This window comes from Humulus lupulus, chromosome 6 (genome assembly GCF_963169125.1).
Source record: "Humulus lupulus chromosome 6, drHumLupu1.1, whole genome shotgun sequence".
Classification (NCBI taxonomy): domain Eukaryota; kingdom Viridiplantae; phylum Streptophyta; class Magnoliopsida; order Rosales; family Cannabaceae; genus Humulus; species Humulus lupulus.
The window spans coordinates 71,202,911-71,217,377 of record NC_084798.1 but is presented as its reverse complement, the minus strand read 5'-3'; the positions used below and the strand labels follow the sequence as shown (position 1 = coordinate 71,217,377).

Genomic DNA, 14,467 nt, shown 5'->3' with positions numbered 1-14,467 from the left:
ATGCAGCTCGTGGTGATTCAGATACAACGCACACTAAAGGATCCCCAAAGATTCGGGATTTTTTTATACACTTATTCATGACCACGCTGTCATATTTATTACCCGAGATAGCATGAACATATTTATTTTGTTATTAAATCATATCACAACATAAATGGGAATGATTCATGTTAAATAAAGACATTGTGTAATTATGTGATTGACTCACGCAGTTACCCAAACTTGTTCATGGAATTCCCCTATAAATACTTGGAATATTAAACAAGAAAAGGGGACCAATATTCTGTAATAGCAAAACTCTGCCAAAATATAGAGAAAAGCAACAATAATATTGACTAGTGGACCAGGTGGATTTTAACCACTGAACCACGTAAAAGTCCTGTGTTTTTTAGTGAATTCTAGTTATTTTCATTACGGTTTACCATCAAGCACTAATCTGCCCTTATTATTTCTTAATATACTGTTGGTGAAAAACCGCGTCAACAGACCCCTAGAAAGAAGATTGTCCTCCTCCCTCTTCCTTTTTTTCTCCACTACCTCGGGAGTGTCCTTGTCGGATGATATTGGGAGAGGTTCAAGGGTGGACTCTAGGATTTAGGCAATCTTGGGAGTGGTCAAGAGAAACCGCACCTTGTCTTGCCATCTAGTGAAATTGGATCCATCAAACCTATCCAACCTCACTAGGTCTTGATTCGTGATTTTGATAGTCTCGCTTTCCATTGAAAAAAACAAGGGGTAAGCTTTTGAATGTTAAGAAAAAATAGATTGCCTCAATGGAAATGGTAAAAACTATTACAACTCTAGACAAAATAATACAAATAAATCAAGATTGATTAAATAATGTTTCAACTCTATGACTAAAAATTACAAATAAATAAGAGAATAATTAGAAGAAGAGAATAGAAAATTACAACTCTAAACAAAAGATACAAGTAAAGTAATAGTGTTTGAAATAAAATAAATAAAAGATTATAACTCTTAAACAAGAAATACAAATAAATAAGAAAAGAAGAATAAGAAGAAAAGAAATAGTAGAAAAAATAAGAATAAGAACAAACAACAAGAAACTCTCACTCACACAACCAAAGTGAAGAGTGTTAGGGATCACCAACTTAAACAAGGTTTGAAACTTTTGTCCATAAGCTTATTTCCCCCTAACTCAAGCACTAAGGGAACTCTCACAATTTTAGAAATATCTTTCTAGAATTATCAAGCCTCTAGGTGTTTCCTAGCCAAGTGCTCTAATGGATAGAAAAAAAAAATTGTGTCTTACAAGTGAGCAATAGGCTCCTATTTATAGAGTTTAGAGACACCCTTTGAATTTCGAACTCCACCAACCCCCATGGTTGTTACCAATGTTTAATGGGATGTTTATGGAATTAAAATGAAGATTTTGGAGTTACTTAGGATGTTAGAACCGTTCAAATTAGAAAAAACTGAAAATCCAATTTGGCTATCAACTTCACTAGCCACACCCAGGATTATCAGTGGTCGCGGCCACTGGTCTCTGTCCCCCAGGCCGCGGCCACCAATACCTTTGGTCACGGCCACTGGCCATTTTCAGCACACAATTTTGTACTGTTTTTCCAAATGGTTCCAAATCACTCCCAATTGATTTTATAACCCCCAAACAAATTATTGGGGTTAAAATCATATCTCTAACAGCCATTTTAATTATGGCTTTAAGAAATTCAACTCAAAATTGTGTAACAAAAAATCTATACAATAATAAGCAATATTTGGAAGTTACAAATTTGTAACTTAATTTGTAATACCAAATATGTTACATATTTGAATATTCACATATATCCAAATATTGTAACTCTCTTTTATATGTTACAATATGTGACACTCTTTGTCAAATTTATTTAATCTAAGACATTATATTATAAAATAATATAACACTTTGATTGTTTGGTTGATATTGGGATAACTAGAACTTGCTTGATTTATGTGTTGAGGCGAAATTCTAAATATTTTTTGTGTAGATATGATGAAGGCATTTCTTTGGAACGATTGAGCCAAAAAGCTAACATTTTACATGCATTATCTTTTTTTGTCCTCTTTTGAGCCTAATATTACCTATTTTATTATTTGGTATTTGAAAACATCTTAAGATTTTAACTTTGAGCCATGAACTTGAAAATTTTTACCTTCATCCTATTTTGAACCATAAATATAGGTTGAGTTGAATTGATTGGATATATGATGTAAAATAAAAATTTGGGGTATATTATAGAAATGTTACTTTGGAAAAGCTTTGGGTGTTTGTAAATATTTACTTAGTTCTAATCCATTTGTGTTTTCTTTAAAAGTTCTCATGTAAAAAAAAATATTGACAAGAGAAAATGCTAGAGTAATTATAACTCATTTGTGTTGAATATTGAAGCATGGAATGAAAATGAAAGAGGGGATTGTAAAGAGGGATTAATGTATTATTTGAATTAGTTGATTTGTAAGTTTATGGTGTGAAATTTAGCCTAAATGTCATTCTTATCCATCATTTACCTTATCCTAATGTTATAAGCCTAATAAAGTCCTTATGATCTACATGATTTTTTAATAACATCAGTGGAGATGCATTGATTGAGCAAGTTTATGGTTATTTTTATTGTTTTGTGGTTTGATAGAGTCTTGATGCACATGAATCATATAATGTATAGATTTTGTAAAATTGACATGTTTACAATTAAATGAGATGACAATGTTTAAATTTAAATTTTGATGGATTGAAATTCGGATCTCATGATTCGTTGCACATGTTGAATAGTTGAAGAAGTTTGAGCATATTGAGATAATACACCCTTGGTCTAAGTCATTTTCTTGGTTGTGGTCATTTGATAATTTTGTTTTAGTTTTCTTTAGTTTTACATTTTGTTGCTTGAGGAAAAACAATCATTCAAGTTTGGGGGTGTGATGAGTGTCTACTTTATGCACTAATTTATGTCTCTTTTATCCTTATTTGGTGTGCTTACTTCAAGTTTTTATGTGGATTTGATGTATTCTCTTAAGTGTGCATGAATAAGCTTACTTGATGATTTTGTGGCCAACTTAGAACTTCAAGCCAAATTTTTTACCATTATTCCTGTATATTCCGAAAAAAAACTCTTAGAAATAGAGGTTGTAGATCTCTTTCTCAACTTTCCATAGCTTTTTGAATTGTTGCATTGGAAGTTCGGATGAAAAAATTATGCATATTTTACTGAGCAGTGTTGAAACCTAGAAGTGAAACGAGCTGAAAAAATTAAGTCTACTAGAAACTTAACTGAGAGGCGCCATTGCACCTACACTGTTTCTAGTTACATTTTGTGAGCCTCGAGTCAGAGCTTCAGGCGCCATTGCACGACTTAGGCGCCATTGCGCCTTGTGCGTAAATTTCAAATTTTAATCAATTTTAAATGGAATTTTTAGGGTAATTTCTTGTGGGCTATAAATATAAGCTAAGGGTTTCATTAAAGGGACTTTTGGAACGTCTTGAAGGCACTTTTGGAACGTCTTGGTAGCAGAGAATACACTGGAGAACAAGGAGAAGAAGAATTCAAGCGAAATTGAACATCTAATCTAGTTTTCCTTCTCTTATTTTTCTTTTTAGTTTAATTAGTTATGAATATGAATGTTATTGGTTTAATGTTTGTGATCATGAACTAAACATATTTTCTAGAGTATTGATGGAGATATTTTAGATTATTGAATTAAAGTTTTGATATTATTCCCATGAAGTGTCTCTAATTTGTTCATGCATTCTTTTGTTTAATGCTTGATCACCATTGCATTGAATTGAGATTTAGGATTTTTACACTTGAGAGAGGTAATCTTAAGTTGGACCTAGAATTATATGTCATAAGAAAAGTGTGAGATTGAGAGATTCCATGATTTCTATGAGTTTCATTAAAAGAACCATATTGTTTAATGAATTCTTGTTTAATTAAGAATAAAATCACTTACACTTGAGAAAGGTAGATGATTTAAATTAGGGTTCTTGAAATTACAAATTAGGGGAATAGATTGGGATAATTGATAAACTATGATTCGTAATTTGAAATAGGGAGATCAATATTCTAGGTTTCCATTCTCTGATTTTCAATTTGTTCATCGTTTTTATTTTTTTCTTTTATTTATTTTGTTAAACATTCTTATTTTCAATTTTTGTAATTAAAATTAAAGGCTTAAAAGTTTAGTAATTAACAGAATTAATAAATCCATGTGGATTCGACATCCTTTTCAATTAAAACTATGGGTACTATAATAACGGCGTATGCTTGCAGTGATGATAACTCTACAAAATAGAGTTAGTTTACCACATTTTATGTGTTAATTGTTGCTCAATTCTTGAGTTTTTAATTGATTTATTAAGTTTTTAAGTAATTTTGAATTTATTAGGTTTATTTTAATTTTATAGATTTTTGTGTGTTTTTATAGTTATTTTGTTGTAAAATGTTATAGTTTAATTATTTAAAATTAATATGGTTAAGGAATGAGTAAAAAGATGCAATTTTGAGCTTAAATGTTTAAGTAAATTAAGTTTTAATTAATATTTTCATGGAACTTTTGTTGTATATTTTATTATTGAAAATATTTAGTTTTAATTTCAATTATGTTTATTTTTGTAGAGAATTTGTTGCATGTTTTTGCTCTTGAAAAAGCAAGAAAAATGAAGGAATTATGGCAATTTTGAAGAGAAAAGAAAAAAAATGGCATTTTTCTAAGTGCAAAACAGCCCAAGCACCTCCATTAGGCCCAGCCCGTCTGCTTCAGCTTCTCCTCCCAGACGCCACCTGTCTCCCAGCTGCCCAACCACATGCTTCAGCCGCCTGCTTCATCAACCGCCTGGCCCCTGCAAAGCACAGCACCCAGCTTTCCACTCACCCAACGCCTGCCACTTCCTTCAACATCAGCCAGCCCCAAGGCCAATCACGCACCAGGCCCAATCCAGCCATCCCAGCTACCACCAGCCACCAAGCCACCCTTTCTTGAGCCCATAAATTGCCCTATGTTTCCTTGTCTAAAAATGCCACATTTTTACCCCACTTTTCTACATATTTTACCCCAAAATATCATTATTACACCTTATAATTTACTCATATTTTCCATATTATAATTAATTAAATTAATTTAATCAATTTAATCAATTTAATTAATTTAAATTGATTATTTTAATACCACTTTTTTGGCTATAAATAAGGGAGTTGAGTGTCAATTTTAGGGAGGTTACCATACCAAAAATTCTACACATTTCAAAACCTCTCTATTCTCTTCATCTTCTTCTTCTTTTTGGTTATTTTCTATGTATTTTTAGAGGAAAATTTTGGGGGTTTTCTTCCAAATTTTCCTAAGTTATGTTCTTAATTTTTAGTTTGTATTTATTATTCTAGTTATGAGTTTCTAATCTTTTTAAGATTATTAAGGTGATGATGAAACAATATGTAACTAGATAGTATTTATTTTGTATGTTGATTTCCTATTTTGTGCAACAAAGTTTATGGAATTTTCTTCTTCAAATATCTTCTTTCATCTTAAATATCATGTATTTTGGATTGTTAGCACATATTTATACTTTGTTCTCCATTAGTGCAAAAACATAATATTCTTTGTGTAAGATGTGTCATTAAATTGTACACATCCATGCTTAGAAAAAAAATATTATGTTTTTCCTTATAAATAATGTTCATTGATTTATTTGTTATTTCATTAGATTGATTTACACTAAATGCTTTGAAATTATAATTTTGTAAAGTGAAGGAAAATCTTATCTTTTTAGAAGTAATTTGTGCTTAAAATTATAAATCTATTTGGAAAATGATAGTTTAATTTATTTTAACTATCACTAAAACTTGGGAATCAATATACTTATAAATATTATTGAACTTATATTTTGTAGATTCTAATCCTTAATAATCTTATTTTACCATCTTGTTTACAATTATTAATTTAGTAATATATATTGTCTTTAATTTCTATATTATTGTCTTTTATTTTATATTTATTATTCAAAAATCTCTTCAATCTTTGGAGCTAGGTTAGAATTTATTAATTTTGATTTAAAATAGTTTTCTTTTCGATTTTAGACAACTCCTTTGGGTTCGATCTCGTGCTTACACGAACACTATATATCCATATATGATTCGTGCGCTTGTGAGTTATAAATATTTAAAACATACCCGTTTTGGGTCCATCAAGTGAAAAAAATTGTATCAAGTATTTTGGCATCGTTGCGGGGATTGAAATTTTTTAAAATTTTGCTATTATTATTTCTACAACTCTTTGTTTTACATTAGATTTAATTTTTCTTTGTTCCTAACGTCATTGTTGCTCTTGAATTGTGCACAGTTTATGTGAAGAGTTAGAAGCTCTACTCCAATTAAACCTTTTGATCCTGAAATTGAAGGTACACTCAGAATGATAAGGGCAAGACGAAGGTTATTTGCAATGGAGAATAACAATCAAGGAGACAACAATGATGGTGCTAATGATAGTGGAGCTAACGTACAAGCAAATCCACCACCACAACCACAATAACAACAACGGGCAGTTCATGATTTCTGTATGCCTGTTGTTAACGAGAACCTCACTGGAATTGATAATCTCGTCATTGCTGCTAATAATTTTGAGCTGAAGCTAGCATTGGTAAATATGTTGCAACAAAATCAGTTTAAGGGTATGGCTACTAAAGATCCTAATATTCATCTAGCAATTTTCCTGGAGTTTAGTGCTACAATGAAGATGAATGGTGTTTCTGATGACGCCATTAGATTGTGTCTCTTTCCTTTCTCTCTAAGGGATAGAGCAAGGAGTTGGTTACAATATCTACCACCAGGCTCTATTACTACATGGGATGAAATGGCAAGAAAATTTCTAGTGAAGTTTTTCCTCCATCAAAATCTGCTCAATTAAGAAGTGAAATAGGTCAGTTCAGACAGCTTGACTCTAAACCATTCTATGATTCTTGGGAGCGGTTGAAGGATTTACTATGTTGTTGCCCCCAATATGGTTATGAAAATTGGATGCAAGTGCAGATCTTCTACAATGGGTTGAATGGTCCAACCAGGACTATAATAGATGTTGTTGCTGGAGGTGCATTATTGGGAAAGACTGCTGATGAAGCATTTAATTGATGGAAGAAATAGCTATTAATAGTTTCCAATGGCCCAGTGAGCGTTCAATGCCTCAAAAGGTAGCAGGTTTATTGGAAATAGATCTTATGACACATATAGTAGCTCAGATTGTTGTCTTATCTAATCAAGTGATTGCCTTAACAACCAAAAGTAGTCCATCTATCATTGAGAGAGTTGTTATTGCTGCATCACAGTCTAGGATTGGTTTGAATCAAGAGCAAGCACAATATGATTCTACTCGAAATTACAACTACTGGAGTAACAATATGCCAAATTATTATCATCCTGGGTTGAGAAACCATGAGAACTGCTCTTATGCCAACAACAAGAATGTCCTGCAACCAGCTCCTGGTTTTAATGCTCAACCACAAGAAGAGAAGAAGAAATCTTTGAAGGACATATTGGGTACTTTTATGATGGAGACGAGCAAGAGATTTAATAAGAATGAAGCGAGGTTGGATAATATTGATACTCATATGTCTAACATGTGGGCCACAATAATGAAGTCCATAGAGGTCCAAGTGGGATAACTAGCAACTATTATTGGTTCTCAACATAAATGAATTTTTCCTAGTGAACCCCAAGGAGCAATGTAAAGTCATTTATCTGAAAAGTGGTAAGGATATTGAAGGGAGTGTGACTGAGGAGGAAAAGATTCTTCCAAGGGGGATAATAAGATCAAAAGTGAGCCAGCAGTACAAGAAATTGAAAAGGAGGACATAGTAGCAAAGAAAAATATTAATGAAAAACCACCAACGAAGAAAGATAATCTTCCTATGTATCAACCTCCATTACCATATCCTCAAAGATTCCTAAAAGGAAAACTTGATGAGCAATTTGCAAACTTTTTAGAGATATTCAAGAAGATTAACATCAACGTTCCATTTGTTGATGCTCTTGAGAAAATGTCCCATTATCTCAAGTTTATGAAGGAGGTTATGTCAAAGAAAATAAAGTTTGAGGATTATGACTGTGAAGCTTACAGAGGAATGCAGTGCAATACTTCAGAAAAATTTGTCACAAAAGCTAAAGGATCCAGGTAGCTTTACTATTCCTTGTAAGATTGAGGGATTTTCACTTGATAAGGCTTTGTGTGACCTTGGTGCTAGCATTAACTTTATGACGTTATCAATCTTTAAGAAGTTGGGTCTTGGGGAGGTAAATCCTACAACCGTTACTTTGCATCTTGTTGATCGTTCTTTTACATATCCACGTGGTGTTATAGAAATTGTCTTATTTAAAGTGGATGCGTTTGTATTTTCCTGCTGATTTTGTGCTAGAATTTTACGCCAACCCTCAATACAATGACACAAATTCCCACCTCTAAATGAGCTTGATCATATTAAATTGAGGAATAGCTATGAATTAGTGGGTGCTATTAACATAGGGATGATATATGATAAATCTTTGGCTATATTTCGGAGTTTGAAATTGGTATTGTTATTATTTTATAGTAAATTAATGGTCTAGTATTATTCCACTAATTATAATATTTATAAATCTTATAATGCAGATATGAATAAACTAATTTCCAAATGTTTTGAAGCCTGAACTTGGAGTAAAATCATGAATATTATATTTCCATCACTGTCCAAGGCACAAAGCGTGACACAATAGTTGTAAGCAAAACAACAAAAAAACAAAACAAAACACTTAAAACAAACTCAAAGGATAATTATTTTTTAGCAAACAGTAGAGATATGACAAAAGTATGCACTTTCAGTTACGTGTGCAACTGCTTAGTAAAGTCCACCCAGAAGGAGAATCTACAAAAGACGAGCACTCAACAGCACAAACTGCAGTCTCAAACACCCACATATAGTAATAGTTTTTCCCTTTCAATTTCCAAAATACCATCACAAAATACCTTTGTATGGCTCTCCACATGGTGTTTGTTAGAAACCAGCCCACCCGGCCGGTTGAGATGCTGCCTTGCCCTCCATGATCTTTGCCTCATCAATGCGCTGAGTTTTATTTCCTTCACCAAATGGTCTTGACATTTGCGAGCTCCCAGTAGGCGCAGCAGTAAAATTATCTGTTCCAAAGCCCCATGACTCAAAACCAGAATTCACTTGGGCGGGTGACATGTTCTGCTGGCCATTTCTCGTCCTGACAGACTTGCTTATTGCTTGAGGTTGCTGTGACTTGGTTTCCTCTGCAAAAGGCTGCCACATCTTTGCCTCGGGGCTCACAGTGTTCCTGTTATCCTTGTCTTGCTGGAGTTCCCGAATTGCTCCTTCTCGCAGCTGTGGATCAAAGGATAATATATATCAAACAAAAGAAAAGAGGCTAATATCATTAGAGCAATAAGCATGTAGATTTTCCAATAAGAAAAACTACCATTGGAGCTCCAGATGACCGTATTCCAGGTGAAGTTTGATTTCTTGAAGCATCTCTGTTTGGTGACGGCATTCTAGCTGCAAGTGCTTGTTTAAGTTCCTGTAACTCCTGCCTCTGAGATCGGCAAATGGCAGATAGTTTTTCGAATTTAGAGGTCATTTCAACCTTTTCAGAGTTCGCTTGAATCAGCTGTTCCTTCAGCTTATCTAATTCAGCCTCTAAGGCTTCTTCTTTACTTGATCTTGTATTAATACCGGCTTCTGGGCTGAATTTTCTGGTATCAAATTCAGCAACAAAAGTGTTAAAAGAGTTGTCACTGAAAGTTTCTGAGCTGCCAGTATTTGATGCTTTGGGCCTCTCAATGTGGTGATCCCTATCCTTTTGAAAGAAACTTAATTCAAATTCTTTTGATGGCCCATCCTCAGGCTTGGGTTTTGCATATGAGTTTCTTCCTACATTTTGACTTTTTGTTGCTGTATCTTCTTTTCCATAACCAATGTTCTTTGATAAAAGATGATTCTCTGAACGAATCTTATCATGCTTTGCCGTACTATGGCTAGTTGGCTCCTCATCAAATTTTGGCTCACTCTCGTCTTTGACCAGTGACTCCTTTGCATGTTGTGAGGACCAGAAAGCACCAAGCTGCCCTGCACCTCCTACTGCCTTGGATGTAGGTAGATGTTGTGATGAATCTCTAGAAGGTTCTCCAGATGAAGGTGGGGGAGGTGGGCTTCTACGAGGCATAGGGGGTGACTTGTTTGAAGGCAACCTTGAATTACCTGCTGAAATGCAATAAGAAAACGCAACATTCAGGTCAAAACCTGAAACATTATATCTTTTGTTAATATAAGAAAGTTTTTTCTTTTACTCAGCAGTGAAAAAGAAAAACGCAGAGCAATGAAAACAATTTGACTTTCAAAGGAAGATGAATCATTAGAGTAAGAAAAACAAAATAGCAAGAAGCTGGCTCGCATAATTTCTACAACTCAAAAGCCAAATGCCACTATATATATATAGGACAATTCTTCTATAGGAGCTTCACTTTAAACCCTACCGGTAGGGCTCTCAGTGTTTCTCGACCCGTGAATAGTTTTCGGCGTGACTTTTTTTTATGACCGTGTATATTGTAGCTATTTAGAACATCTTACAAATTTTCAGAAAATTTCGAATAGTTTACAGTACCGAATACTAGGTTCAAATATGTTTTCTACGCGCATAAAAAAAATTAGTCACACATGCAACATGTTTGAACTTAGTTTTCGGTACCGTAAACTATTTGGAATTTTCTGAAAATTTGCAAAATGCTCTAAATAGCTACAATATACACAGTCATAAAAAAAAATCGCGCCAAAAACTATTCACGAATTGTAAACACAAACACTGAGAGCCCTCTTAAAGTGAAACCCCTATAGGAGAATGCCCCTATATATATAAATATATCAGCAAACACAAATTGTACTCCAACAAAAATCATAATATATAAGACAAATTTCACTTCCAGTTTGTTCTTGAAACAGAAATGGAATTTCTAGGGCGTCTTGAGATTAAAAAGAAACGAAAAAAAAAGATCTACATCAACAAATTTAAAAGACTTGAGCCAAATAAATTTTGTTGTGCCAAAAAAGTATAAACAACGTTTACTAATATTTTTTAATATTTTAATAGTAAAATCACCTTCATGTATTTCAGTAGACTTCATTTCAGGTGGCCTATCAGGTAAAGACTTCTGTGATGCCACAGGTAACTGCTCATTGAAACGAAACCACACCTGCAGAATAAAAAAAAAGCATCAGAAAACAGAATCTAAGGTCCCTCTCCCCATCTTTGCTGATGCACAGATGATCTAAAACTAACCTAAATGGATGGAGATGAATGGCCAATCAAGCAAAGCGCTTGCCTGCGTGATGTCTGGTCTGTCGTCTGGTGAAGATTGAAGTAAATCTTTGATCAGGTCCGTGATTGTTGAGCTGTATTTAGGTAACTCCGGAATGCGATAGTTCCCATTTAATATTTGCAGCTTTGATTCTCCATCGAATGCACTTTTGAAGTAGCAAATGCGAAAAAGAAGACACCCAAGAGCCTGTAAAGTGACAATGCAACCTTAACTCTCAACAAACTTTTGGGAGATGTGTATTTTTAACTGTTTTTAAATCTAATTTTGCAAGGAATTAAGTTGCCAAGTCTACTTACCCAAATATCGACCTTCTCATTTATAATTTCTCTTCGGAATAGATCCCACATCTTCAAAGAAAAAACACCATAATAATTTTTTTTTTTTTAAAAATACTAAAACCAATAGAATAATGCAAAATAAAATTAAAACTTGCTACAACCAAAGAACATTAACGAACATTTTGAAAATGAGATTGTTTTAGACCTCGGGAGCTCTATAGGCAGGTGTTGTGTGCTTTCTGATATTGTCCTCTTCTATGCCCATCTCTTCAGGCTTCTCAAAGCGTTTGTGATTCGTAGAGGTGCTACCAAAATCACACAACTTCCACAATCCATCAGGACCTAAAAGAAGATTCTCAGCTTTCAAGTCCCTGAAGAAAGAAAATAGGAGGGAGAAAGTGAACAAGAAAATCACTGAATAATATAGGGATGCAACCATACAAACAAATAAATTTCTCTCAGCAAGAAAGAAAAGAAGATTATATTATTCATCTAGCTGAACATTTCCTTTGTAGACGTAGATGAAATTACCTCTCAACTAGAAAAACAAATTTGAAAGTGATTGATTACTCTACTGTTGATGCTTCGATGAAAAAAAAAGTGAGAAACCTTGGACTAATTTACAAAGAAGAATTCTGTTTACATGCAACATCCATTATTACTTGTTCTCAAACAAAAGAAAACAGAACCCAGCTGCCAATGGCAATAATAATAAACCAATCAAATAACTGAAAAAACAATCACTACTAGCACATATTTTATGCGACACAGTGACACTGGGCCAGTTCCTTCATAAGATGCAAAAAAGGAAAACAAAACAAAAATATATTTATATAAAATTAAAAATTATACAAACAACACTATTAAACCATAATATATAACTTATAAGAACTGACAGTAAATGGAAAATAAAAGAACAACCCATTATCCAACACACCTGTGAGCAACAGCTGGAGATTGGCAATGCATTGCAAAAACTGCATTACAAATGTCTCTGAACATTGCAAGGACTTGTTTTTCATCAAAATAACCTGAGCCCCTACTTTCCAGCACACTGACCAGAGATTTCTCACAAAATTCCATTGCAAGGAATGCTTCTTTAGTCCGTCCCATATCCAAGATGGTATGAGCATAGAGTGTAACTATGTTGGGATGTCCTTTAAGTGCCTTCATAACCGAAATCTCTTTCATCACCAAATCTAGTGACTCGTCATCATTGCATATAATGTGCTTTAAAGCATACTGCTTCGACGCGTGAAGAGTGTCGCGAGCTAAGTATACACATGAAAAGCCTCCCTCAGCAATCACATTTCGAATATGTATTTTAAGATTCCCCACATCCATAGAACGGCCTTCAAGCCCAGCTGTTTCCTTTTGCATAAAGGGTTTGAACCTCCACATGATTGGAACTATATTTAACAGATAGTCAGCATAAAATATCGTCAAACTAGACTAATGCAACTAAATAATCCTAACATCACAATTTTAAATAAGTATAATAAATAACAAAGTACCCATTTGAAAGTTTCAAATGATACAATTTTCAAACATTACGACTTCGCTTGCTTAGCAACATTCTTTTTATTAAAAAATATTGAAATAAACAATGCAAATCTCTCTAGCACCATTTTATAGATCATCAAAACCTTTCGTTTGGCTATTAAAAACATAACTAAACAAATAACATTAAAATTATAAAATAAAAAAGTTTCCAAGCAAGTACTCTCTCTCTCTCTCTCTCTCTCTCTCTCTCTCTCTCTATATATATATATATATACATATGTACGTATAGATATTATAGATGAGCTCCGGGCCCCTTCTTCCAACTCATACGGATCATTACTTTTCCTCACACGATCAATTTCATTCTATTATCAATTCTCTTGAACTAGAGCCTCATAGAACTGAAAAAGAAATCAGGACGCACCAGTAACCAGCTCGTTCAACTTTAACGCACGTTAATAAACCCTAAGTTAAATCAGGACCACCATTAACATGACTTTAATTTATATGTATTAGATCCAAGTACAAGATCCGATTCTGATTACACAAACCGGCTTTAACACAGGATGAAGGATCCAACCCAAAAAAATATACACATAAATATACATATCGAATCTACAAATTCCAAAAAGGAAAAATAAATAAATAATCGTCCAAAATAACTAACAAGAAAATCGTCAAACAAGATCGAGATCTTTAAGTCCAGAAACCTTTCCACACAGTCCAACATGAATTCAGATTTTCAATCTCAAAATCTCTCCAAACTCCCAAATTTTCCCATCTTCAATTATAAGCAACCAAACACATCAAAAACGAAATGGAAGTAATCGCCATGGAGAAGGAGAAGGAGAAGGTTACCTCAAAGAATCGGATGTGAGAGAGAGCTGGATAGAGAAAGAAACGTCTGAGATCTGAGACTGCGAGAGCTTACTTGCTGATCCAGAAACGTTCCAAGAGAAAAATAATATCAAAATTTAAAAAGGAGAATCTAAAAAAGAAAAAACAAACTGAATATTAAAATGAGAAAAAGGAAATGAAATGAACGGAAAAAGTGCAAGGTGCGGGGCGGCAAATGGATTTGCCTACTGCGTCGCTTTATATAGGCCTTTTTATTTATTTCAATTAGAAGCTATCTTGCTTTTTAAACAACAATATTGCTCTGATCTGAACCGTTGATTGATTCCATTTATCTTAACCGACGGTGGATATTTGGGAACGCGTCTTACCCGTTATGACCGTATGGCTCTTACTATGGGAACGAAGAAATGTACTCCATTAGTAAAATTCCGGTTACTTTAGTTCAATTTTGACGTATAGATAATTAAGACCCTCTCTTATTG

General features: G+C 33.6%; 1 protein-coding gene across 2 annotated transcripts; it reads right to left on the bottom strand.

The window, feature by feature from the left end:
• Window positions 1-8,665: 8,665 nt before the first annotated feature.
• Window positions 8,666-14,209, bottom strand: LOC133782266 (uncharacterized). Of its 2 annotated transcripts, none has more exons than XM_062221510.1 (8): window positions 13,986-14,209; window positions 12,562-13,033; window positions 11,830-11,995; window positions 11,643-11,693; window positions 11,350-11,532; window positions 11,127-11,220; window positions 9,453-10,234; window positions 8,666-9,358 (listed from the first exon to the last, which is right to left on the bottom strand). In XM_062221510.1, exons 2-8 carry the CDS (start codon window positions 13,023-13,025, stop codon window positions 9,008-9,010), a joined length of 2,091 nt encoding a protein of 696 aa, XP_062077494.1. In that variant the 5' UTR covers window positions 13,026-13,033; window positions 13,986-14,209; the 3' UTR covers window positions 8,666-9,007. The 2 variants fall into 2 exon arrangements, with proteins under 2 accessions (XP_062077494.1, XP_062077495.1); XM_062221511.1 differs by having other exon boundaries at window positions 9,453-10,231.
• Window positions 14,210-14,467: the final 258 nt, after the last annotated feature.

What these genes read in the sequence shown, in the direction of transcription:
- LOC133782266 (XM_062221510.1), bottom strand. Translation starts at nt 13,025, where the DNA reads ATGTGGAGGTTCAAACCCTTTATGCAAAAGGAAACAGCTGGGCTTGAA. An exon ending in CTGCCTATAGAGCTCCCGAG is followed by an intron (nt 11,694 to 11,829) that starts GTCTAAAACAAT and finishes TTTTCTTTGAAG; the next exon opens with ATGTGGGATCTATTCCGAAG. An exon ending in GTCTACTGAAATACATGAAG is followed by an intron (nt 10,235 to 11,126) that starts GTGATTTTACTA and finishes ATTGCATTTCAG; the next exon opens with CAGGTAATTCAAGGTTGCCT.